Source organism: Paramormyrops kingsleyae, chromosome 3 (genome assembly GCF_048594095.1).
Source record: "Paramormyrops kingsleyae isolate MSU_618 chromosome 3, PKINGS_0.4, whole genome shotgun sequence".
NCBI lineage: Eukaryota > Metazoa > Chordata > Actinopteri > Osteoglossiformes > Mormyridae > Paramormyrops > Paramormyrops kingsleyae.
Window position 1 is genome coordinate 3,083,938 of NC_132799.1, and position 22,993 is coordinate 3,106,930.

Here is a 22,993-nt window from a genome sequence, read left to right on the forward strand (position 1 = left end):
TTCTGTCCTCCAAAAAGTTTATATAACATCTCAAGGGTTAAATGTTCCTTATGCACACGTTTAACTGCAGGATTTGGGTACAGATATATACATGTATGTGTAAACGACGGAATCACGTCAAAGCCACGTCACATTGTAATGTCAAACCGGATGCTTTCACATAAATAATAGTAATAATAATACTTGTGAAAATTTTGCTGTACAGTGAAGTCAGTTTCTGGAGTTTGACTTAAACGCAGACTCAGAAAAGACTGTGCATATGAGTAAGGACTCATTCTCAGTCCAAATCCTAAAACCGAATCTTAACTGACACCCATCACGCAACCCTGAATAAGGGATCCAGGTTGGTACAAGAACAGTGAGCTCAGAGCTCTTCAAATCTGCCAGTGTGATAAACGAAAGTCACCGTCATTTAAAAATAAAGGAGGCTAACACTTATGTATTATTTAAAAACATAGGAAACCAAAATACAGTGGTAGTAGATGTTATTTTAGAAATAAACTGGGTAAATTCTGCAACAGATGCTATTGGGCGTCCCTGATTAGCTGAACTTTTTCCATCGCGCAACACGCAGATCCGCTGGTGATTGGTCAGAGGATGCAGAGGAGCATCACGGGAAGGCAATATGGCCGCGTCCTTTTGAAAAAAGTGCTGTTTACCATTCCTTTAAAAAAGAGTATCTCTATAGTTTCGCTGTTTTCCGTTAAGCTTTATGTTTAACAAGTGTCAGCCAAGAGAGAGACGTCTAATAAATAAGTATATTAATATACAAGGACTCCAAGAGCCAGCCGTCGACCATTTATTAACAGGTTCGTGACACATCACCCGTCTCCGGTCCTTCTGAGGAAGAATATTATATGCAGTAGTAACCAGCTAGTTACACATCACTGACTAGTCTCTACGTGTTCGCTAAATCATAACGCAATAATTAACGTTATTACCTGTGGTGTGACTTTGCTGGTTGTGTCGAGATATGCAGGTAATGTGTTTAACTAAGCAGCTTAGTCATGCTGGAAGTTTTTTTTTTCTCCAAAGGCTTAACTGTATTAAGCTTTAGCTAACTGTTCTGCCATACGGCAAAGTGTATAACAAGCTAGCTAAAAGAAAATTATACTGTCTCTGTTTTGGTTGAACAGGCAATGCATTTGTTACGTGTGGCATTTTTTTGTGGGAAATTTGACAGGCAAGCCCTGGATAAGATTAGAGCCTTTGATTGTCATTTGTGTCAGCTAAACTAGTACAGGTACAGAGGAATTCATTATACACAGGACACAAGGCGGCATAGGCACGGAAAAGCATAGAAATATGTGCAGGATTCCTGCGTGCTACCAAGATATCCAGAGAGAACTTTTTAAAGGTAAAAACAAAACGGCGCTAAGTGCGTCACGTGCACGGGTATACGGAGCGTATTCACAGGGTGAAGTCATTGCTGCGTTTAATGTAAATGATTTCCTTAGATATGGTCTCACATCAAAGATGACTTTTCTGTAATCGTCATGTATACGAATATAAAAATGTCAGATTTCGTGTGATTAGTTTGTTTGAATTCTCAATTACAAATGTCAAATTGAGAAATACTGTTTCAGACATAGATTTGTTTTTCGTTCACATTTGTTTATTGTGGGAGAAAAAAATGGTAGCAGCAGTTTCATATAAGTTTTGGTAACTTTTTGTGGTAACCATGGGCGTCGATATGGCCGATCACTATAGCCCCGAGTATTTTAGCCCCGATGCCAATCTTCCTTCAAAAAAGAAAAATGTCAAGCCCCAGGCAAACTTGACTTACTTCCTGATAACTTCTAGAAACTCTTAGTTTAGTTTGTCAAGGAGATCTTCGTTTGTTTGTTTGTTGTTTATTCTTTCTGTCTGTCATTTGTATATATCCCATTTAATTCTTTAGCTTGACATTTGCTCCATTTTATAATGCTGAGGTATTTTCTACTTCCACAACATGTACTGTATATACCAGTTGATCTAGGTTTACATTTTCCCTTTTTTCCCCACACAGAAATAATGCTGATATCTGGGACTCATGTCGAACGTCTATGAAGAGAGAGCCACAATGATAGCCGCAGGGGAATTGCAGTGGTTTGTTCCGTTTGGCCGTGAGCACTGCAAGAAGCACCCGAATGCCATCAACCTGCAGCTGCGACAGCTTCAGCCAGCCTCAGAGCTGTGGTCTTCGGATGGGGCCGCTGGGCTGGTGGGCTCCCTCCAGGAGGTCACGCTGCAGGAGAGAGAGAGGGTGCGTCACGGCCAGCAAGCTTCTGCCAGACACAGCCCTGTTACCTGGTCACTTCTTAACCTTAGCTGGCCAATACTTAATTTCTATTTAATTTTATTGAAATCCCACCTACTATCAGCTATATAGACCAGCTTGTGTGCTACCTGCAAACCCTAGCAGGTTATATGTACCTCACACCATTTTCAGATTATTTGGATGCTAATGCCACTGTCTGCTATGACTTGCCAAATTTGGTCAGGGGGGAAGTTCTGGTGACCCAGCTCATTGTCTCCTGCTGTTACAGGAATGGTGGCAGCTGAGCAAAGGGGTGGGCGGGGCCACCCATGAAGCCGAGTTTGAGGAGGAGCTGTATGTCGCGGGAAACGTGGTGATTTGGAGCCGTGGCAGCAAAAACCAGGCGTCCTACGTGTATAAGGCCTTTACTGTGGACAGCCCGGTGCAACAGGTTGGTGTAGACGGATGTAGGCAGAGAGAGGCTGCCTATTGGTCAGACCTGCCAGCCTATCGGATTAAATTTTCCGGAATGTAGCATGCACTCTGCTGATTGGTGACCAGTGGCATTCAGACTTTATATCCTTACATACAAGTGTACTATGCTTTATTCCTCTCTTCTTTTTTTTTCCTTCTAGGCTTTGTGGTGTAACTTTACTTTGCCTCAGAAAAAAAAGGATGGTAAGTATCTTATGAAGGGGCTAGAAGACCTGCTCTTCCTTCCTCAGTGTTTAACCAAACCGGCCCCCTGTCTTTCATTTCAGAGAAGGAGATTGTAGAGCAGACCGTCTGCATCGTGCAGAACACCTGCGTCAACGTGCACAGCGTGACTGGGAAAGACTTCATCTCCCCGCTGCCCTTCCAGGTCCGTCTTCTTGTGGATAATTTAACGCGCCTGTCGCCATTAATGCTGAGGGAGCCTCATGCTTCTGTGATTCGATAAACACGGTGTCAACCTCACTGTCCTGTATGACTGTGTGGCACTTGGGAAAGGCTTCCCCTAAGTGTGCGACGATGCTTAAATTTGACCACCCCAGACTGGGGAAATGAGCCTGGTTTGGCGCTGATATTGAAACATTCCCCAGAACCAGTCCATTTAACTTCTAATGGTCCATAATGGGGGAATTGGCACTCAGCCTTCTGAAGGGATGAGGCTGGAGAATTAAACTTACAAGTGACTACATTAAATTAACTAGGGTTAGTAGATGTAGATGATAAGTAATACAACATTTAGACAGATAATCTCTATGTATAAACTTGATCAGGGTTACTCTCCCCCCCCCCCCCCCCCCCAGGTCTCCACCCTGTGGCCCACCAAGTTTGGCCTCCTTTTTGAGCGCAAGAATCCGGCATCCGATGCCCCCATGAGTCCCCCGAGGTGCGTGCCCCCCCCCCCCCTGCGTCGCACTGCTGCCTCGCTGACCTGCTCCATATCAGCATTAGCAGGAAGGCGGTTCGCAGATTCAGGCTCAGCTGCTTTTGCTTTATACGCCGTTTTCCCAGGGAGCCACTGCCCACAGTGTTCAGCATGCTGCACCCCCTGGATGAGATTGCCCCCGTCGTCTGTAGGTCCTCAGGTAAGGCTGGCTCTCAGCATTACATCACCCCCCCCACCCCCACCCCTTCCATCTCCCGCCATGTGGTGTTTTGTGCCCCACCCCTACTGTATGCTTATTGGTGCCTAGGATAGCCGAGCTATGTCTCTGATTGGCTGCTGGTCATACATACAGCCAAGCCGTGACTCTGATTGGTCGCTGTCCCCTCCACCCCCAGCAGGCCTGTTTGAAGCGCCGCGCGTGCAGTACGTGTCGGACAGCACTCTGAGGATCATCTTCTCCAGCTGCGAGCCCTCCATCATCATGACCTACGACACTGTGCAGCACAGCCACACAGTGTGGGCACTGCGCAGGGTCACCACAGAGGTGACTTCTGATGCCCCGAGTTAGTCAGAACTTGTTTGTTCTGAATTTGTGTGCACCATCCTGCCCTCACCCGCCACATCCTGCCCTACCTTCAACAGGAGCGCTCTATGGTTTTGAAATACTCAGACCAGCCGGTCGTCCAGAACTTGATGGCGCCTGGATTCCTGAGCTCCCACCTCCGCACGGTCCCCAAATTGGAGTCTCTAGCCTCCCCTTACCACAGCTGTTCTCTGCACGGCCAGACTCGTGTGACCTCGTCCCCAGGGCTGCACTCTCGTGTCCACTCTCCGAGCATCTCCGGCATGGCAGCCCTCAGGTACCCTTAGTGTTAGCATTACTGTTAGCATTACCCTTAGTGTTAGCCTTACTGTTAGCATTACCCTTAGTGTTAGCCTTACTGTTAGCATTACCCTTAGTGTTAGCCTTACTGTTAGCATTACCCTTAGTGTTAGCCTTACTGTTAGCATTACCCTTAGTGTTAGCCTTACTGTTAGCATTACCCTTAGTGTTAGCCTTACTGTTAGCATTATCCTTAGTGTTAGCCTTACTGTTACTGTTAGCGTTGCCTTTACTTCCACACTTTTTTTTAATCATTCCCCTTAGCGATATCCTCCTTCTTACCCGTAGCATTAGCCTTACTGCTAGCCTTAGCCTTACTGTTACCATTCGCATTAGCCTTACTGTCACACTTAGCCTAATCATTACCCTTAAGGCTAGTTCATACTTCACTTTTCCACATGCACTTTCAGACTGTGGGCTATTGTGTGTTCTGACGCTGTTGTTCATACTGCATTTGTCTGTGGATGCAGATGGTCACGGTCAGTGCATGCACAGAGTAGTTGAACAGTTTTAAAGTTGTTAGTCTAGGCTTAGAGAGTGTTAAAGTAATATGGCGTACCATGGTATTTTTAAAATCCCAAATCCTTCCGACAAAAATAACTTGGAACCCCCGGCCCTTCACCCGCTCGGTGAATTTCAAAATGCCGCAATAGTACTGCTTTTTAAAATGCTGTGTACCTCAGTATAATAGTATAATGTCTGGACAGTGTGAAAAATGAGGTATGCGAGTATCTCCGATAATCCTCCTACACATGCTCACCATAACTACTTCAGCTGTTCTTTTTCTACTCTTTTTGTCGTTGACTGTGAAAGTCCACGCTGCCACCTACTGGAAATATCTAATCGGTTATTTCGCACATGGGCAGTTGGTGCCCATGGATGGGCAAGGTTTCCACTAAAAATCTGGGCTACATGGGCACTGACTGCAGCTCTCTGCTGCCAACCCCCATAAATTACGTCACGTGCCCTTGTCCGCGGCCGAAAGCATCGTAAGCCTTAGCATTAAGCGTAACAGTTTCAATTGGCCAGCTGTGCTCCTTCGTTCTGAGCGCCCAGATCCTCTGTCCGGCTGACTGACATTTCATCTTCTGTTTTAACCGTCCAACAGCCGGGCCCACTCCCCCAGTACGGCGGCGCCCTCGTTCTCCAGTGCCCAGCGCTTCAACATGTCGTGCCACTCCCCACGAACACACAGCCTGCTGTCATCGCCGACCAGCGTGCTGAATGACTCGGGTGTGGCTCCTGAAGCGGAGCCCCTGGTCCCCGAGCTGTGCATCGAGCAGCTGTGGATGGAGACGCCGCCGGGGTGCCGGAGCGACTCGTCGCCCAGGTCTGGCTGTGAAAGCGCCCCTTGCTTCAGATTCAGATGATGTCTTTTGTTACGGCTTCTCGAAAATTGCCAGAAAACGAAGCCAGTGAAGGTTGAGCTGCTCTGCCTGTCGCCCCCCCAGGGAGAAGAGCAGCCAGGCCTCAAAGGTCTTCATCACATCAGACCTGTGCGAGAACAAGTTCCTCTGCTTCCTTGTGGAGTCCAGCCAGCAGCTCAGGTGCGCCCCCCGCTGGCCGCTTCATTCTATCGCCTTTTTTTTTTGCTCTCTCCTTACCTGCTTCCTTCTCATCGTTTCCACCTGATCTCCTTCTTTTCTGCCAAACCCTGTCCCGTTGTTCCTTCACCTTTGCTCACCTGCTGCTTCCCTTCCTCTTCCCCATCCCCTATTCTTTTTCTCTCCGCATTACTCTCACCTCCTCCTCCACCCCCCTTCCCGCTGTCCGTTACCCCGCTTTTGCTCGATTCCGTCAGGCTGGAGGCGCTCATGGCGTCCTTTGCTTTTCTGGCAGGTGTGTGAAGTTCATCGAGAGCAACGACCCCTCCCAGCTGATATTCGTCGCCGCCGCCACAATCCCAGCCAGAGATGCAGCGCCCCTGGAGGTAGGAATGTGACATGTCTTATGATGCTGATGGATGGATGTATTTTCAGCTTGTGCTGTGTGTGGAGCTTAATTTTAGTGGTGATTTTCTCTCTGCTAGAGCATCGATGCCATGTTGGTTCTGGAACCCAGTGGATGCCTGGTCTTGTACACCGGCGTCTCCAGGGTACGTGCCTCGGGCCTCTGGCCTCAAACCTGTATCTGTTGGCATACCTTGCCTGCCCACCTGACACGAGCGCTCACTGACGATATTAATGCCAGCTTAATATCGGCCCCCTGTCCCCTCCTCTAGGTGAGCAAGGTGTTCGTCTCAGGGCTCCTGGCTCCCTCGCTGGGCATGACGGGCACAATGTCCCATCCTGGTACCCCCGTGGAGGGCATCAGCACCCCCGCTAAGGCCACCGGGCGCCACATGAGCTGCCTCGACGAGGTGAGGGTGTGCGTTTGTGCGCCGGGGGGCCGGCGTCAGTGGCACGGTGAACCTGTCAGACGTGCGTTGGAATTCGTGCAAGCTAGGGCTGCACTTCAGGTTTGTTAGGGGCAGGAGGGTGAAGGTTTGGACGTCCTCCTGTCGTCGTCGTTAATATTCTGTCCAATTTTACAGGAAAACATGGATTCCTGTGGTTTGCGTCACTTGCTGAACTCTGACTATTTTTAGGAAGGGCTGACGTCGATTTGGGCGCCTGCGCGGAAAATGATCAAATAATCATCCAATAATCATCCTCAGGTGGCCCTACCATCTCCAGTGTGTGAGCTGCGCGGCTCCACCAAACACCACGAGTCGTCCTGGCCCTGGCTCGATGACTGCACCTTCCAGCAGGTGGCGCCGTATGTCCACGCCCTTCGGGATCCCGTCCACAACAGGGTCACCCTGGTGAGTGACTGCCTGCACCTGCAGAGACACCATTGGAAAATGCTTTTTTCTCTCTTTTTTGTTTTTCTTTCTTACTCTTCCGATGTTTTGTTAAAGTATTTAAGTTTGCCGAGTGATTGCAGGATGCACAGTTGGGCTTCTGACAATGTCTCTGTCTGTTTAGGAGCTGAGTAACGGTATGATGCAGCGCATCGCTATCCCAGAGATCGCCACATCGGAACTGGGTGAGGGCACCGATTCTCTCTTCTGTCCTGATACTGAAATGTGACGTTTATTCCCATGGCAGAGGATGGGAATGGAATGGGGGGAATGACTGCCCCCCTCTCATTCTGAAAGCCCATCCTGGCCTTTTTCATTTTGCCAGTGGGACCCCCTCACGCATCCATTGCTCTCTGCAGCACATCTGTAGGGGCATAAATCGACTGACCCCTTAACCACTCCCTGTGCTGGTGCCTTAGACACCATAATAGCTATGGTCCCACCCCCACCGATGGGGGATGAGGAGGGGGGGGTTGATATGAGAAATGAACAAGCCACCACAGCAAACGCAGATCTGTGTCTGTGTTTGTGTGCGTTTGTTTGCCCAGTTTTTGTTTATTGCATTTAATTCCCACTACATCATAACTCTCGTTGGAGGGAGAGAAAGAGAAGGAGGCCCGTTAGCTGGATCCTGCAGGGGGGGGGACGGCCTGCTGGGCCTGTGGGGGGGGGGGGCATGATGATATTAGAGGCACAGGGCTCCCCCAGATGCGGTGTAATGGCTCGCCGTCTCACTCTGCGGGCCGCATGCCAGCCTCAGCGCGTCTGTTTTGAATCTCGGGATACTACAACATCTAATCAGGGATGGTGTATTCTGGGTTTGGGGCCAGATCTCGCTGTCACTGGCTGGGTAATGCTGGGTGATGCTGGGTGATGCTGGGTGATGCTGGGTGATGCTGGGTGATGCTGGGTAATGCTGGGTGATGCTGGGTAATGCTGGGTGATGCTGGGTAATGCTTTTACTGCACTAACTCTGTCGATGTCTGCCAGTGGGGTCCATGCTTCCATCACGCCTCTGCTATATTTTTCATAAATCAGTGATTTATTAAAGCGTTCGATCAATTCCCCTGGCATTTTTATTCCTGCTCTCTGTTTTTCATGACATTAACATTTTGCAGTGAGTGATGAGGTTGACAGTGTGTGATGTCATTCCCAAATCCCAGGAGCGGTCCTGCTCTTGTTCCTAAAACCTACAGCTATGCAGACGGATAACAAGGGACGTGCTTGACCCAGTGGGATGGTTAGAGATTTAGGAACGATAATTTGTAAAATGTGAAACGGCTGACATCTTTATTTCCTAGAAGCAGGTCCTTAGTTAATGGATCTTTAATTAACTTAAGGAGTTACGTAACCACAGGCGGCTTTCTGAGCCGGAGAAGCACTAGGGGGCGCTCAAGCGAGGCGTCAGATGGGAGAAGTCATTCCAGGAGTTCTCAGTTTCACAGCGAGGTTTCGGAGCTGCTGTCCGCAGTCGACGTGCAGTTTCAGGGTGGGCTTGGGGGGGGAGCGTGGGGGGGAGCCGTTCCATTTTTAACTGATATTCAGCCACCTGTGAGTAAGTTCATCTGGTTAATGGTAAACTGAGAAATACTTGTTAAGCGAGAGCTTCATTATAGTTGCTGCCGGATGTTAGGGATTGGGGGGCCCAAATTACGGTCACTTAATGGTTATATTGAGACTGAACTATGTGGTCAGTTGCATTTGGGGCGGAGTGTGACCCTGTTAGGACCCTGTGCCTGTGATTAGAAGGTTGCTGGTTCCAGTCCCAGGGTCAGCAGTGTGATGTCATGGTTTGGGTCCTTGAGCGAAGCCCTTAACCCCCAGTCCCTCTGGCTACTCACTTTTATGTTTTTTTGGACAAGCTAAATAAAATGTGAGTGTAATGTAAAGGCAGTTCAGAGTTACGGTAAAACACCAGCTTGGCCGTTCCCGCAGAGTAGCGCTGCCCTCGCGTTCTCAGTGCGTCCCCCGAAACCCGGGTCCGTGCCCATTTGGGGTCGGGTTCCTCCGCGTTGGCCGGCCTGAAATCGGTGACACGTGGAGCCGTAAGTTTAACGAGGTGGTATTTAAACATCCCGAGCCCGACCTTTGGCGGATTCACTGCCAGCCGCCATCCCTTCGTCGCCATGGCGACTGCCTGATCACGGCCGGATGCCGGTAATTGTGTCCTCCTGCCTCTGACTCTGTGCCCCCCCCCCCACAGTGAAGAAGTGCCTGCAGGCCGTCAGGTTCATCCTACCCAAGGAGACAGCCATGAAGGTCCTCACCAAGTGGTACAACATCTACAACGCCCCTGGTGGGCCCAGTTCCCACACCGAGTGGAACCTGTTTGTCACCTGCATCATGACGCTCATGGGCTACAGCACCGAGCGCCTATCCTGGACCCGCAACGTTAGTGCCTCCCGGGACCGGGGCTTCTGGGCTTCTGGGTGCTGCACCATGCTGCCCTGCTGTGGCCGAGCCTCACCTTTCCTCCTGTTAGGGGGAATCCTCACGTTATTTCAGTGTAGCACGTTGTAACAGGCAGGTTCATCACTAAGCGTTTGCAGTGAGTTATTGTGATTTTCTCCAGACAGAATCAAAAATAATCTAAAGAATATTTTTAAAATTGGAGGTGAATGGAGTCTGTAGAAGGTGGAGTAGCAGGTGCAGCCACTGTGACTCTGAGCCTGCAGTCTGGGTTCTCCGACACGCTGGGTTCTCCGACACGCTGGGTTCTCCGACACGCTGGGTTCTCCTACACGCTGGGTTCTCCTACACGCTGGGTTCTCCTACACGCTGGGTTCTCCGACACGCTGGGTTCCTCTTACACTCTGGGTTCTCCTACATGCTGGGTTCCTCTTACACTCTGGGTTCTACTACACGCTGGGTTCCTCTTACACTCTGGGTTCTCCTACACACCAGGGTTCACTACACGGCAGGTTTCCCACACGCCGGCGTTATGTGCTCCAGTGATGACTAGGTGCCGCGTGTTTGGTAAACACTGACTTGCCCGCTAGAAGAGATGTTCCTGACCTGAACGGATGCTTTTTCGCAGCTGGATTTTGAGGTTCCCCTCTCGCCTGTCATCGCACCCAAGAAGGCCCGGACCTCAGAGATGGGCTCAGACGAGGTAAGCTCCTCCCCCCCCCCACGCAGGAGGGTGTGGGCATGTCTCCGTTTTAATCACCCTGGGCTGGCTGACCTCTTGGCCCGTGGGAACTGTCTCGCCAGCTCGGTGCAGACGTGCTTGAGTGGGTGTTTCACGACTGCTGCTGTTTTTCTTGTTTCTTTACCCTTTTGCTAATGGGTTTGCCGTCTTTTTTTCCTCTAAACCGGTTTTACCGTCTCGGTTTCGCAGCCTGTAGCAGAGCTCAGTTCCCCGCCATCGCAGGAGGGGCCGGCCTCCTCCCACAGTCGCTGCTGCGTCCTGGGAGCCTTTTGATCCCCTAGCCTCCCCCCCCCCCCCCAAGCTAACACACTCCCAGCTCTGGGTGTCTGGCACTAAGCTGTGTTTGAGGGCCTTTAATCAGACCTCAGCCTGACTTGGGGTTGTGCAGCGTTTGTTTGATTTCCCCCCCCCCCTGAACTGGCCTCTTCTCCCCCAGGACTGGGAGTATCAGCTGGCCTCTGACTACCACTGGCAGGTGGAGTCGCGAAGGTTGGGCGGCGCACTGCACCTGGAGCCCCTGCTGGGGGCGCCGCCGCACACGGGCGAGTCCTCGGCCCCCCCCCGCCTGGATGCCGCCGCCCCGCTCTTTAATCACACCCCCGCTGTCTTCTTCGTGCTGCACCTGGTTTACGAGGACCTGAAGCTGGATGAGCTCATGAGGAAGGGGGCCCACCAGCTGGTGGTGCTGCTGCAGCAGCTTGCCCGGTAAGGGGGGGGGGGGGCGCTTCTGCCGCAACACGGCATGGGGTCAGGGCATGAGGAACCAGACTATATTCAAAATTTATTCTAGTTTCCAACTTTCAAACATGTGGGTCTGGCACCCCCCCCCCCCCCACCCCCGAGAAGCTCTCCTGGGGAAATGAAACAAACCAAAAAGAGGGCTGGGTACAGATGCACATGAATTCAGCCCAGAAACGAAACAATGGCGAAGGGGGCTGATGGGAGGGGAGGGGGTGGCCCTTTTAAACGGTGAAACCCCGAAGTGTCACACAGTCCTTGTGGCGGCCCTGACACCAAACAGGGTCATGCTGTGGATAGGTCCTGTTTTGGGCCTTGAGTCGCCGTTCTGGGGCAGCCGCAGGACCTCTGCCTCCTACCCGGCACTCTGTCGGGGGGGGGGGGGGGGGGGGGGCACACAGACCACGCTCCTCAAGCGGGCCGTCTGGCCCGGCGAGCGCCGATGCACGTATGCAGGCATATCGATCACGGCTGGCAAAGGAAATTGCTAGAGAGTGGGCCGTTAATCTGTCGCTAATTGCTGGAGTGGGGGCCGTTAATCTGTCGCTAATTGCTGGAGTGGGGGCCGTTAACCTGTCGCTAATTGTTTAACCATCTTTAACAGGGATCTACAGTTAGAGGAATACATCGATCTTTACTGGCGAGATTATCCCTCATTCATCAAGACCTTCAAGGAGACGTGCGCCATCGACCCCGGTGAGAGTTCATCAATACCGGCCCAGAGACCAAAGCGGGGTTTCCCTGACGACAGTCGGAATTCCGCTCAGCACCGCGACACCTTTCACTGGCTAGGACGGGGATGGGGGGGGGGTGATCTCTGATGGATGTCCTGGGGTTAGGGTCTCCAAAGTCACCTTTGGGGTCTTTTATTCTTCTTGCAGACTCCTCAGGGTGTGGGGCCTTGGTATTATGGGATGTAAAATCTGGGGCGGGGGGGGTTTGTGAACCACACAGTGCAGGGAATCGCCTTCCTGTAACTGAGAGGGGATTAAAGGACGGGCAAGGTGGCCGTATCACCTCGATGTCACATATCACTGGGTTCAAATGGACTGTATCTGAATGGTTGCTGGTAGTCATGGCGATGCAGTGAATGACAGCTGTCTGCCCCTCCTCCTCCAGCTCAGAAAGACCAGATGAACAAGCCATCTTTCGTCCTGGAGGAGCCGCCCAGCATCTTCGGGTGGCTCAGCAGATGCCTGCGTGGAGATGAAGTGTCACCCTTTCCATACCTGCCCGGCATCTGTGAGAGGACCAAACTACTGGTGCTGGTATGAGCCAAAATTAGCTTCAGAAAACCAGTACCGCCCAGGAAGTGTGTGGTATTTGACCTCGCAGGTCCAGCAGGGTCCACAGAGTGACTGATGTTTTTGGTGATTCTCTTATCAGAAAGAAGAGTTCTGCTTTCTAGTTGTAGATTTCAAGTTGCTAGGTAGATCTTTTGATGTCCGGAGTCTGTCCCCAGCTGAGTAATTAACCACGGCAAAGGTCACCTGCGATGGGGGGGCTCTCTCCCGTGCTGCGTACAGACCAGACACTCAGGGATTTGCATTAATCAGGGTCCCTGTGATTGAGGACCGGACCGGCACGGCCCTCGTTTCCGACAGCGATGGAGACATCCGCCACAGAGCCGTCGATCGGACGGCCGCCGGGTCTCCAATGGCTGCCCCGGTTGGAGGCTTGCGCGCTTCAGGAAATAAGTTTTACTTCCTGCGTTTGTTTGCCGAAGCGCTGGCGTCGTGTAATTAATTAATCTCTGGGGAGCATGGAATCGTGTTTGTGGCCAGGCTGACAAACACCGACCTCCTCATCCCCGCAATCCCGCCCCCTGCCGCCCGTCTGTCATGTGACCGCGCCGCGAACATAGTGTACTTACCGCCGTTGACATTTTCCATGTCCGGTGAAGTTAATTGGCTTCGGATTGAAGTCGGAACCTGCGTGAGATTCGGAAAGGTTTCCAAATTTACGGCGGACATCATTACCGCCCCCCGCCCGCCCCCCCCAGACCAAACGATCCTACCTGCTGATAACAATCAAACAGCCTGTCAGTTCATCCGAGGGCTGATGTTGCAACCCAGAGTTTGAGTGTCACATGTGTCGTGCCCGTGTGCCACGCGTGTCACATGTCACCCTCTCCTTCGCCCCCAGAGCTTTGCCCTCTATGTCATTGGCGATGAAAACTCTGTGACCACGGACGTCTCCAAATACCTGTCGAAGGTCTCCGCAGGTAGGGGGGGGATTGCACCGGCCGCCTTCCTCAACTGACAGCCCTGAATTAGCTTCCTGTAAATGCAGCCACCAGGGGGCATTAGCGTGGGACCCAAGCAGCATTTGCATCAGGGCTGTTGTCTGCCTTTGTAATTCTTGACCAGTATGTATTAAATATGCAGTTTTGTGCTTATTGAGGAGATGTTACCATTGACTGTCAGTCCTTCGCCCTGGATGCTTCAGAAGTTTCATTAATTCTTCATGTTGGCTTGTGATCGTTGTTTGTAAGTCGATGACACTTGTCATATTGTCCTTTTGACAGGCCAGAAGAAAAACCTGAATGAGCAAGCAGGGAAAAGGTAAGCTTTTATCACGTTGTTGTTTGCTGCCACCTGCCCCGGGCGTGTGACAGAAAGGCGTGTGACAGAAAGGCGTGTGATCCCCGCATTCGCCTTTACACATGCCTCTGTGTTTGATACTTACAGTAACTCGTTCCACGAGCACTATTCTGCTTATTCCGCCTGGATGCCTTCCTCAGTTTTCCGTATTGCTCAGTCACGTAGGATTGAAAAAACAAGCCTTCAGACCTCTCTATTATGTGAGAGACCTGAGGATTTAAAAACCCAGTGAGATAAAAGCATTGAATACAAATGTTTCTTGTTCCAGACAAAGTGAAATAAAACCCAGCACGCATTACTGCAGTTTGGCAGAGAAACTGGCTCTCTGGTTAACATCCTCAGGTAATAACATCGCTGGCTTGTGTTGTGTAACTCGCATCTGTCTTCTGGAATGTTCCGGCAGAGTGTGGCCCTCAACTGGGGCGGTAACTTTGCCATCTTGGTCTTGGTGCTGTTTAAACAGCACTGTTCCCTGAAATAAGTCTCAGATCACTGTGTGCCTTGTAATGAGGTTAGTGTGGCAGTCTTTTTCAGATTTAGAAAAATCTCTGAAGTAAATTTTGGGTTTTACTGCTGGTCACAGTTTAAAACTATTTTGATTCTTGTGTTGTTATATTTCAGTGGGTATAATGTGTATTTATTTTCTCCAGAAGTGACATTCCATGAATTTTAGAACGCCACAGTAGTGCTGCAGTCTCTGAGGTCTAAAGGTCGAGGGCTGGATTGAAATCCTCTGTGGTCTGTGTCTGTCCAGGCTTCACGCTGAAGGACCTGGAGTCGGTGCCCTTTGGGGTGGCCCTCCCGATACGTGACGCCATCTACCAATGCCGTGAGCAGCCCTGCTCTGATTGGCCGGAAGACGTCTGCCTGCTGATTGGCCGGCAGGACCTGACGAAGCAGGCACACAGAGTCACGCTGGCCAGGGGCAAACCTGTGAGTCGGCATTGGGTGCTTTGATGTTCTCCATCCTGGTGGCCATCGTTTCCAGGCAACAGGCACCATGGAAACAGTGTATAGCCCATCTGCAGGTTTTAATCGGACAAGAATCATATGACCCTTTGGCCCTTGAGCAGGGCCCATGGCCCCAGCTGTCTGCCCCCCCATCTGCTAAATAAATGTCAATCATCAAGTCAAGTCATGTGACTTCTGCTTTGAAAAAATTCTCACAAGAACCATGTTTTTGGCCCCAAGTTCAGTTTCCTTATATAGATGCTCTTAAACTTTTGATGGCGTTAAGTTCCAATGAACCCATTGTAAGTTGAAAATATCGTCAGTTGTGGAGATATATCTATATATGTATATGTATGTGTGAGATGTATGGCACACTTGGGCATTTAGTAGACATTAGGTTGGGAAAATTTGGCAGAAGAAAACACTACTGTACATCTCACCTGCCTGGAAACAGAACTGAATTCAAAGTTTGATGACCACTGAATGTGGATTGTAAAGTCAAGGTATCTTAAGCTGAACCATTGTAAGGTGAGGAGCAACAGTATTGTCTCTTCTAGTCTTGTTTTCGTCCCTTAAGATTTTGGAAGCAGGAGATTGGTTGTGTTTGTGGGTAGAGTTCCCAGACGCCCCGCCCACTCCTCCCTCTCTGACTGTGTGATTGGCTGGCTAGACGATGGGCTCGGGGCTGTCGCTGGAGGCCCCGGCAGCGGCCGAGGTGGACGAGGAGGAGGACGGCATGGGTGACATCGAGGGCGACGTGACGGCGCTGATCTGGAGCCAGGACCTGCGGGTGCAGGAGGTGCGCCGGCTGCTGCAGAGCTCGCGGCCCGTGCGCGTCAACGTGCCTCACCTGCCCGAGGTCAGCGACCACGAGTACATCGAGGAGAAGGAGAACAAGTGAGTCCAGCCAGACACACATACCTGCCTTGGTCCCCGCGCTTCCTGCAGCACTCAAACCACACTACAGTCACCACAGTAAATATTCAATAACCACAGTTAATAATATTATTCCTTATTCCGCATATGCTGTAGTAGCTTGTTCCCTAGCTCCCATCTTTAGGGCCCCCCCCCGTAACCTTAATCAGGAGGATAGGGGGGTGGATGGATGGATAAACTCCATCATTAGCTCATTATGCCCAGCGAGGAGCTACGGCTGCATGTCTGGCAGCGGCTGATTGGCCAGTGTCCTCCAGATGGAACTAGGAGGTGAGCAGAACAGGGCGGGGTCTCCTCTCGGGATTCTGACGTCAGGGTTTACCTGCCGTCGGGCATGCCGAGAATTTCCCCGCGTGATCTCTGGGAGAAGCACAGGCAGAAAATGTCTGCCGGCCGGCGCTCTGCCGCTGAGTCACTCCCCGGTCGGCACAGTCATTTGCACCCGTCTGAAGCTGATTGTACTTATTAAATCACTCACTCACTGTAGCGGTGTGACTCACCCACGTAGCAATAAGAGGCTCTGATTCCCTCACGCACGGGGGCTGTTGCGTTCCGGGCAGCAGGGAGGTCTGTTTCACGCAATAAACATCCACCTTTTCTTATTTGCCCTCTGTCGGCCCGCACTAACGGCTGATGTTACACTCCCTCCTGATGGGACGGCTTGTCATTTTTGGGGCCCCATTCTAAAACACACCCTACTAGTTACCTGGTTATCAGAATACGCTACGGCAGGCGGTCTCTCCCAAGCGTGCCGCTCCTTGTCTTTGCAGGCTGCTACAGCTGTGCCAGCGGACCATGGCCCTGCCGGTGGGCCGAGGCCTCTTCACACTCTTCTCCTACCTCCCGGTGCCCACAGAGCCGCTTCCGGTCCCCAAGTTAAACCTGACTGGTACGTGCTTCCTCCTCCCTGCTGCCACTGCCATGTGTGTTTTTGCAGTAACTCCCAGTGCCCCAGAAACACATTTCATCTCAATCCGACTTGCTGTCACCTGTGTGTGTGTCTGTGTGTCATGGAGGGTAAAGAGAGAACTTCCCCACGGGGATCAATGAAGTGTCATTGTTATTATGATCATTATTCAATGTGCGGGACTGGTCCCTGGCCTGTGCTGTTGGGGCGTTTCTCCTGTCCACTGGGCCCGTGGGGTCGTGCTGTCAGAGGCCCCGTGTCTGGATCCACTTAACGAGCGTGAGACACGTGTCCAAATGAGTCCAGCTTGTTTTGGGGTGTGTGTTTGGAAGGACACCACAAGAAAGTCGCTCTGTGCCTTTCATTCGCCGGCCGCCCGGCCCCCGGCTCCACGCTCAAGCCTCGTCTACAATTAGGGCTTATTTTTTGCTTCAGGCCTCTTATTTTCTGCTGTTCCCATCAAAAGGAAGAATGTTCTGGTGCCCTGGACTGGTGTTGGGCTGGGATCCAGAGGCTCAGGCCGCCTGCCCCTCTGCTCATGTGCTATAGCCCCCTGACATTAGTGTTAGCGGGGGACGGGACACTCTCTGCTAGCGGGGGACGGGACACTCTCTGCTAGCGGGGGACGGGACACTCTCTGCTAGCGGGGGACGGGACACTCTCTGCTAGCGGGGGACGGGACACTCTCTGCTAGCGGGGGTCGGGACAGTCTCTGCTGGCGGGGGTCGGGACAGTCTCTGCTGGCGGGGGACGGGACAGTCTCTGCTGGCGGGGGACGGGACACTCTCTGCTAGCGGGGGACGGGACACTCTCTGCTAGCGGGGGACGGGACACTCTCTGCTAGCGGGGGTCGGGACAGTCTCTGCTGGCGGGGGACGGGACACTCTCTGCTGGCGGGGGACGGGACAGTCTCTGCTAGCGGGGGTCGGGACACTCTCTGCTGGCGGGGGTCGGGACAGTCTCTGCTGGCGGGGGTCGGGACACTCTCTGCTGGCGGGGGACGGGACAGTCTCTGCTGGCGGGGGACGGGACAGTCTCTGCTGGCGGGGGACGGGACACTCTCTGCTAGCGGGGGTCGGGACACTCTCTGCTGGCGGGGGTCGGGACAGTCTCTGCTAGCGGGGGTCGGGACACTCTCTGCTGGCGGGGGACGGGACACTCTCTGCTGGCGGGGGACGGGACAGTCTCTGCTGGCGGGGGGCGGGACAGTCTCTGCTGGCGGGGGGCGGGACAGTCTCTGCTGGCGGGGGGCGGGACACTCTCTGCTGGCGGGGGGCGGGACACTCTCTGCTGGCGGGGGGCGGGACAGTCTCTGCTGGCGGGGGGCGGGACAGTCTCTGCTGGCGGGGGTCGGGACACTCTCTGCTGGCGGGGGACGGGACACTCTCTGCTGGCGGGGGACGGGACAGTCTCTGCTGGCGGGGGTGTGGCTGATCAACAGCCTGATCACTCGTGAAAATACAAAAAATACTGAATTTAATATTTATTCATGAAGGTTTTCTCATTGTCTCATATCTGCATCGCTCTGCTAGCTGGTATCCACCACTGGGCTTGTTGGTTCAGCTTATTTGGTTTCATGCTCCGCCCCTCAGTCTGACTGTGCATGCTCATTGGATGGCACCCATTCTGTTGTCCCGCCCCTCAGTCTGACTGTGCATGCTCATTGGATGGCACCCATTCTGTTGTCCCGCCCCTGGTCTCACTGTGCCGGCCCCCCTAAATAATATGACCCATAGCTCGTTTCTTGTTCTCGAACCTCAGGCCGGGCGCCGCCCCGAAACACGATGGTGGACCTTAATAGCGGCAACATCGACGTCCCGCCCAACATGACCAGCTGGCCCAGCTTCCACAACGGCGTGGCGGCCGGCTTGAAGATCGCGCCGGCCTCCCGCATCGACTCCGCCTGGATCGCCTACAACAAGCCCAAGAGTGCCGAGCTGGCCAATGAGTACGCTGGCTTCCTGATGGCCCTGGGGCTTAACGGGCACCTCACCAAGCTGGCCACGCTCAACATCCACGACTACCTCACTAAGGTGACGGCCCCATCCCCGAAGCCACTTAGGGAATGTCTTCAAAGTGCCATAATTATTACTCTATTCGGTGATTATCCAAACCTGCCTGTTAAGAGACTGATGTAATTGTAGTTTGGAAGGTGGCCTCTTACTGCGCACTGTTTGGAGAGCAAAGGGTCCACGACAGGAATAAAACTGAGCTGCTGACATCTGTTAAAAACGAGACTAAATATTTACGCTCACCCCCCATGTGCTCTTTGTTTGTCCTTTTTGTCTGACATGGTCTCTCTGCTGAACTGTTTATTGTGGTGAGTTTTAAGGTTTCTGTTTTGTCTGCTGTTCTGGTTAACACGGCTGGATGGTGGCCCATCCACACAGGACACGGCGTTTCCTATCAGCGTGTCTGACTGCTTCTGGATCAGCTCTCTGAGCGAGGCGGCGGCGGGGTGGAAATGGCAGGGCGCCGATGTGCCGCGTTCTGGTCCTGTCATCCTGTTATGTTTCTCACATGAAAGCGGAGGAGGAAACGTGCGGCACTGGGCGCCGTTTCGCTTTGACGTTTTCCATGAGCGTGACGCATGTTAACCCTTATATTTCCAGTTAGACCTGCCTTTGACACTGGGTTGTGGTCACTGGTGATAAGCATCGTGTCTGCGAGTTCGATATCTTCAAAGCGTTCCCCCTCCCCTCCTTCCCTCCCTCCCTCTCTCTCTGTTCTCTTTCTCTCTGTTTGCCGGCTTTTTGGCTCTTTTTTTTTTTTAAATACAGTGCAGGCATTGTTGTTGTTGCTGCTCCGAATGGCCTTTTGTGAGACCCGCCTTCCGCCTGTATTTAGCCGGCCTGCTGTGAACCAAATGTGGTAACGGGAATCGTTTGATCTCACCAGTTGTTTGTCGAACCTCCCAGCAGAGACAAACGGGCGACTCGTTTGAGGGGCAGGTTAACAGTCGGCCCCATGGCGGTGTCTTACGGTAGGGGGGGCGTTGTCGTGGGGGACCGATGCAGAGAAACAGTGGGCCTGCCTTCCACTCGGGGAATTTCAGTCTCAGGCAGCGATGTGGCCTCCTGTCCCCCGGGGGCACTAGTGCTCTTTGGAAGCTTTGGGGTAAAGAAATCTAGTGGGGAGTGGGGTCTTGTGAGCATGAGAGGGCGGGGGAGCAATCGACTCGGGTCCATCGCCCCTCCTGTCGTCTTAGCTGTTAGGTGAACCCCCCCATTTTGTGTCACCCCCCCATTTTGTGCCACCCCCCCAGGGTCATGAGATGACCAGCATCGGGCTCCTGCTGGGTGTGTCGGCCGCCAAGCTGAGCACCATGGACATGTCCATCACGCGTCTGCTCAGCATCCACATCCCTGCCCTGCTGCCGCCCACCTCCACCGAGCTGGACGTGCCCCACAACGTGCAGGTGGCCGCCGTCGTCGGAATCGGCCTCGTCTACCAGGGCACCGGGCACCGGCACAATGCCGAGGTCCTCCTCGCCGAGATCGGTGCGTGCAAGTTCCACCTTTCCCGTCCCGTCCCGAGCCCGCGCCGACCTTCACGCTGCCCCTGGCTGACTGTCCCTCTGCCGTCACAGGGCGCCCCCCAGGGCCAGAGATGGAGTACTGCACCGACCGGGAGTCCTACTCCTTGGCTGCCGGGCTGGCCCTGGGTATGGTCTGCTTGGGGGTGAGTAGGGAACGAGGGGAGAGGCTGAGGGCCCCCTGCTGGTCCTCCTGTGTACTGCTGTCCTACACTTCTACAGTCGTAGACTGAGAGGCTCCTCTAGTCCAGCCCTCAGGGAGCCCCAGACGGTCCACATTTTTGCTCCCTCCAAGCTCCCAGCCGATCAAGAACACCGAATTTCTGGCACAGATGTGTTGGGAGCTTGGAAGAAGCAAAAATGTGGACCGTCTGGGGCTCCCTGAGGGCCGGCTTGCGAAACACTGCTTTCCGCTTGTGAAACCATGACAAACTCCTGAAGTGCGTTTCTAACGACCTGACGCTGAGCATTTCCTTCTAGTGCCACCTACAGCCAAACAGAGATATTCATAAAATGGTCTCTCATCGAGCTGCATGCATGGTTTGACCTGTGTTAACCTTTTTGCCCCCTGCCCCCCCCCAGCATGGCAGTAACCTGATAGGTATGACCGACCTCAACGTCCCTGAGCAGCTATACCAGTACATGGTGGGGGGTCATCGGCGGGCCCATGCGGGGGCCAACCGGGAGAAGCACAAGTCCCCCAGCTACCAGATCAAGGTATGACACACCCTGGATAGCCCCTCCCGTTAGCCCCTCCCATTAGCCCCATTTAGCTTCATTTCCCACAATCCTTTTCTATCGGATCAGGCTGTTTCAGATACGCTGACCCTGTCCTCACCTTTATCTGGAAATCTCCTTCAATACAAATTGATCCTTAACCAGTATGCCCCCTGCTGGCGTGTCTGGCTGCCTCTGAAATCTCGATTTCCAGCTGAAATGTGGCCAGACTTCCTCCTCCTCCATTCGTGTCTGTGCTGAGCTCAGGTCTCTCGTCTCCATAATTTCCATAACTTTTGAATGGCCAGGTCTGAATGCTGGGACCTATTTGCTTTGCCTGTTTATACATTTGTTTTTGACAGGAAGGTGACACCATCAACGTCGATGTCACCTGTCCAGGAGCGACGCTTGCCTTGGCAATGATCTACCTAAAAACAAATAACAGGTAATCCGGGCAAACCAGTTCGGATCAGGCTGCTGTGTCCTGCACGGTTGTTCACCTGCCAGCCTGTTGATCCGTTGCTTAGCGACACGCATTCCTTGCAACCATTCTTTCCCATTGCCGATGCTGCCTGTCCTGCCCCCGCAGGTCCATTGCTGATTGGCTGCGAGCCCCCGACACCATGTTCCTGTTAGACTTCATCAAACCAGAGTTCCTGCTCTTGAGGGTGAGTCCGTGGGAACTTCCTCTTAGGAAACGGCGTGACATGTGACACGGGTCCCGGTCTCCTTACGGTGTTTACCCCCCCCCCCCCCCCCCCGGCAGACTTTGGCTCGCTGCCTCATCATGTGGGACGAGATCCTGCCAGACGTGGAGTGGATCAACAGTAATGTGCCCCAGGTGAGCAGAGCATGTCTCTCCTGGGAGGGGCGGGACCTCAGGAAGCCCCGCCCTCTGGGACTCTCACACAAAGGCTGCTTGGGAACCTTCAAAGTGACCAGCTAGTAGATTAGCATCAGAGACTATAGGAGTTCTTCCTTTTTAGGTGGTGTAGGGGAAGATGATATGGGGCTTTAACAGGACAGCTTTAGTGCCAAGAAAACTGCAACAATTCCTGACTTCACTCTGCATGTTGGTAGGCCCCACTTCCTGTCTTAGTGGCCCCACTTCCTGTCTTAGTGGCCCCCACTTCCTGTCTTAGTGGCCCCACTTCCTGTATCTGTAGCCCCCAACTCCTTTGACCTTGTCGGCGTTCCGGCCTGTCTCTTGCCAGCTACTGCTCCTGTTTGCCTGTTCCCGTTCGGAATGGTCAGCGTGACACAGATATTCTATAATATTCTGCTCTCTGGTAAATTTCTTCCCTTAGATTATCCAGGCACCTCCCTCTGAGGATATGAATATGGAGACTCTGGCGTGAGTATGGTCCATGGGGCCTTTTAATTCACTGCACATATATTTAATTTATTTGCATTTGTATGTTTTGCAGATGCACGTGTTAAGATTGTTTCACTGTGTGGGAGAGATGAGCATTTGAAACCTAGGGGGTGGGGTTATTGTACACTGTCAATTGCACCATTTTTAACTTTCATTGGTTGAATCAAATTGTAGCCCCGCCCCGGTGTTTTTTTGAATGCCCCTCTCTCCCTTTTACGGTGCAGATTTCACTCTGCGGTGTAGCTGAGCCCCTGGTGCTCGATTAAAGCCGTGGTTTCACCTCGTTCTCCCCTCCCTGGTCTGACCATCTTTGTTCATTTCTGGAGAGACTGTCGCAAACTGAGAGCGGTGTGAGTTTCGCCACGGTCCCTAAGCTCACTCTCTGTCCCGTTCCTCTTTTCAATCAGCCAAGCCCACGTCTACATCATAGCTGGAGCCTGCATGGCGGTCGGCTTCCGCTTCGCCGGCTCGGCCAATTCAGACGCCTTCGACTGCCTGGTAAATAAAAATCACGGCGAGACTGCAGACCGAATGTACCAAAGACGCCCTTTAAGCATCCAGTCAGTTCACTTTGTGGAATAAGCACTCAGTGTGCTGCTGTGTTTGGTTGTTTTTTTCCATGTGTGGGATCCTCTGTTATAATTAACATGCTGCCCTAGTCATGTGACTTTGACCTGGAATGCCCAGCTTGCTCTTAAAATAAGATCAAAATTAGGAACAAGCCAAAAGCAGATCTGATAC

The 22,993-nt window shown here is 52.5% G+C and overlaps 1 protein-coding gene across 3 annotated transcripts in view; it reads left to right on the forward strand.

Moving 5' to 3' along the window:
• The first annotated feature begins 600 nt into the window (after window positions 1-600).
• The window catches only part of anapc1 (anaphase promoting complex subunit 1), a 28,029-nt gene continuing 5,636 nt past the window's right edge, over window positions 601-22,993 (forward strand). Inside the window, exons 1-37 of one of the 3 annotated variants that reach the window (XM_023828203.2) lie at window positions 601-809; window positions 1,230-1,357; window positions 2,009-2,245; window positions 2,529-2,690; window positions 2,875-2,917; window positions 3,001-3,101; window positions 3,532-3,614; window positions 3,740-3,813; window positions 4,010-4,158; window positions 4,257-4,474; window positions 5,606-5,827; window positions 5,949-6,044; window positions 6,337-6,427; window positions 6,527-6,592; window positions 6,719-6,856; window positions 7,154-7,300; window positions 7,464-7,524; window positions 9,543-9,730; window positions 10,377-10,451; window positions 10,927-11,195; window positions 11,833-11,924; window positions 12,348-12,496; window positions 13,374-13,452; window positions 13,756-13,792; window positions 14,100-14,173; window positions 14,586-14,764; window positions 15,453-15,679; window positions 16,489-16,607; window positions 18,387-18,658; window positions 19,891-20,125; window positions 20,215-20,306; window positions 20,743-20,877; window positions 21,240-21,322; window positions 21,467-21,545; window positions 21,644-21,718; window positions 22,185-22,231; window positions 22,660-22,750. In XM_023828203.2, coding sequence (XP_023683971.2) covers window positions 2,033-2,245; window positions 2,529-2,690; window positions 2,875-2,917; window positions 3,001-3,101; window positions 3,532-3,614; window positions 3,740-3,813; window positions 4,010-4,158; window positions 4,257-4,474; window positions 5,606-5,827; window positions 5,949-6,044; window positions 6,337-6,427; window positions 6,527-6,592; window positions 6,719-6,856; window positions 7,154-7,300; window positions 7,464-7,524; window positions 9,543-9,730; window positions 10,377-10,451; window positions 10,927-11,195; window positions 11,833-11,924; window positions 12,348-12,496; window positions 13,374-13,452; window positions 13,756-13,792; window positions 14,100-14,173; window positions 14,586-14,764; window positions 15,453-15,679; window positions 16,489-16,607; window positions 18,387-18,658; window positions 19,891-20,125; window positions 20,215-20,306; window positions 20,743-20,877; window positions 21,240-21,322; window positions 21,467-21,545; window positions 21,644-21,718; window positions 22,185-22,231; window positions 22,660-22,750 — 4,461 coding nt within the window. In that variant the 5' untranslated portion in view covers window positions 601-809; window positions 1,230-1,357; window positions 2,009-2,032. The remainder of the gene's footprint in view (window positions 810-1,229; window positions 1,358-2,008; window positions 2,246-2,528; window positions 2,691-2,874; window positions 2,918-3,000; window positions 3,102-3,531; window positions 3,615-3,739; window positions 3,814-4,009; window positions 4,159-4,256; window positions 4,475-5,605; window positions 5,828-5,948; window positions 6,045-6,336; window positions 6,428-6,526; window positions 6,593-6,718; window positions 6,857-7,153; window positions 7,301-7,463; window positions 7,525-9,542; window positions 9,731-10,376; window positions 10,452-10,926; window positions 11,196-11,832; window positions 11,925-12,347; window positions 12,497-13,373; window positions 13,453-13,755; window positions 13,793-14,099; window positions 14,174-14,585; window positions 14,765-15,452; window positions 15,680-16,488; window positions 16,608-18,386; window positions 18,659-19,890; window positions 20,126-20,214; window positions 20,307-20,742; window positions 20,878-21,239; window positions 21,323-21,466; window positions 21,546-21,643; window positions 21,719-22,184; window positions 22,232-22,659; window positions 22,751-22,993) is intronic. The other 2 variants (XM_023828202.2, XM_023828204.2) reach the window with 2 other exon arrangements.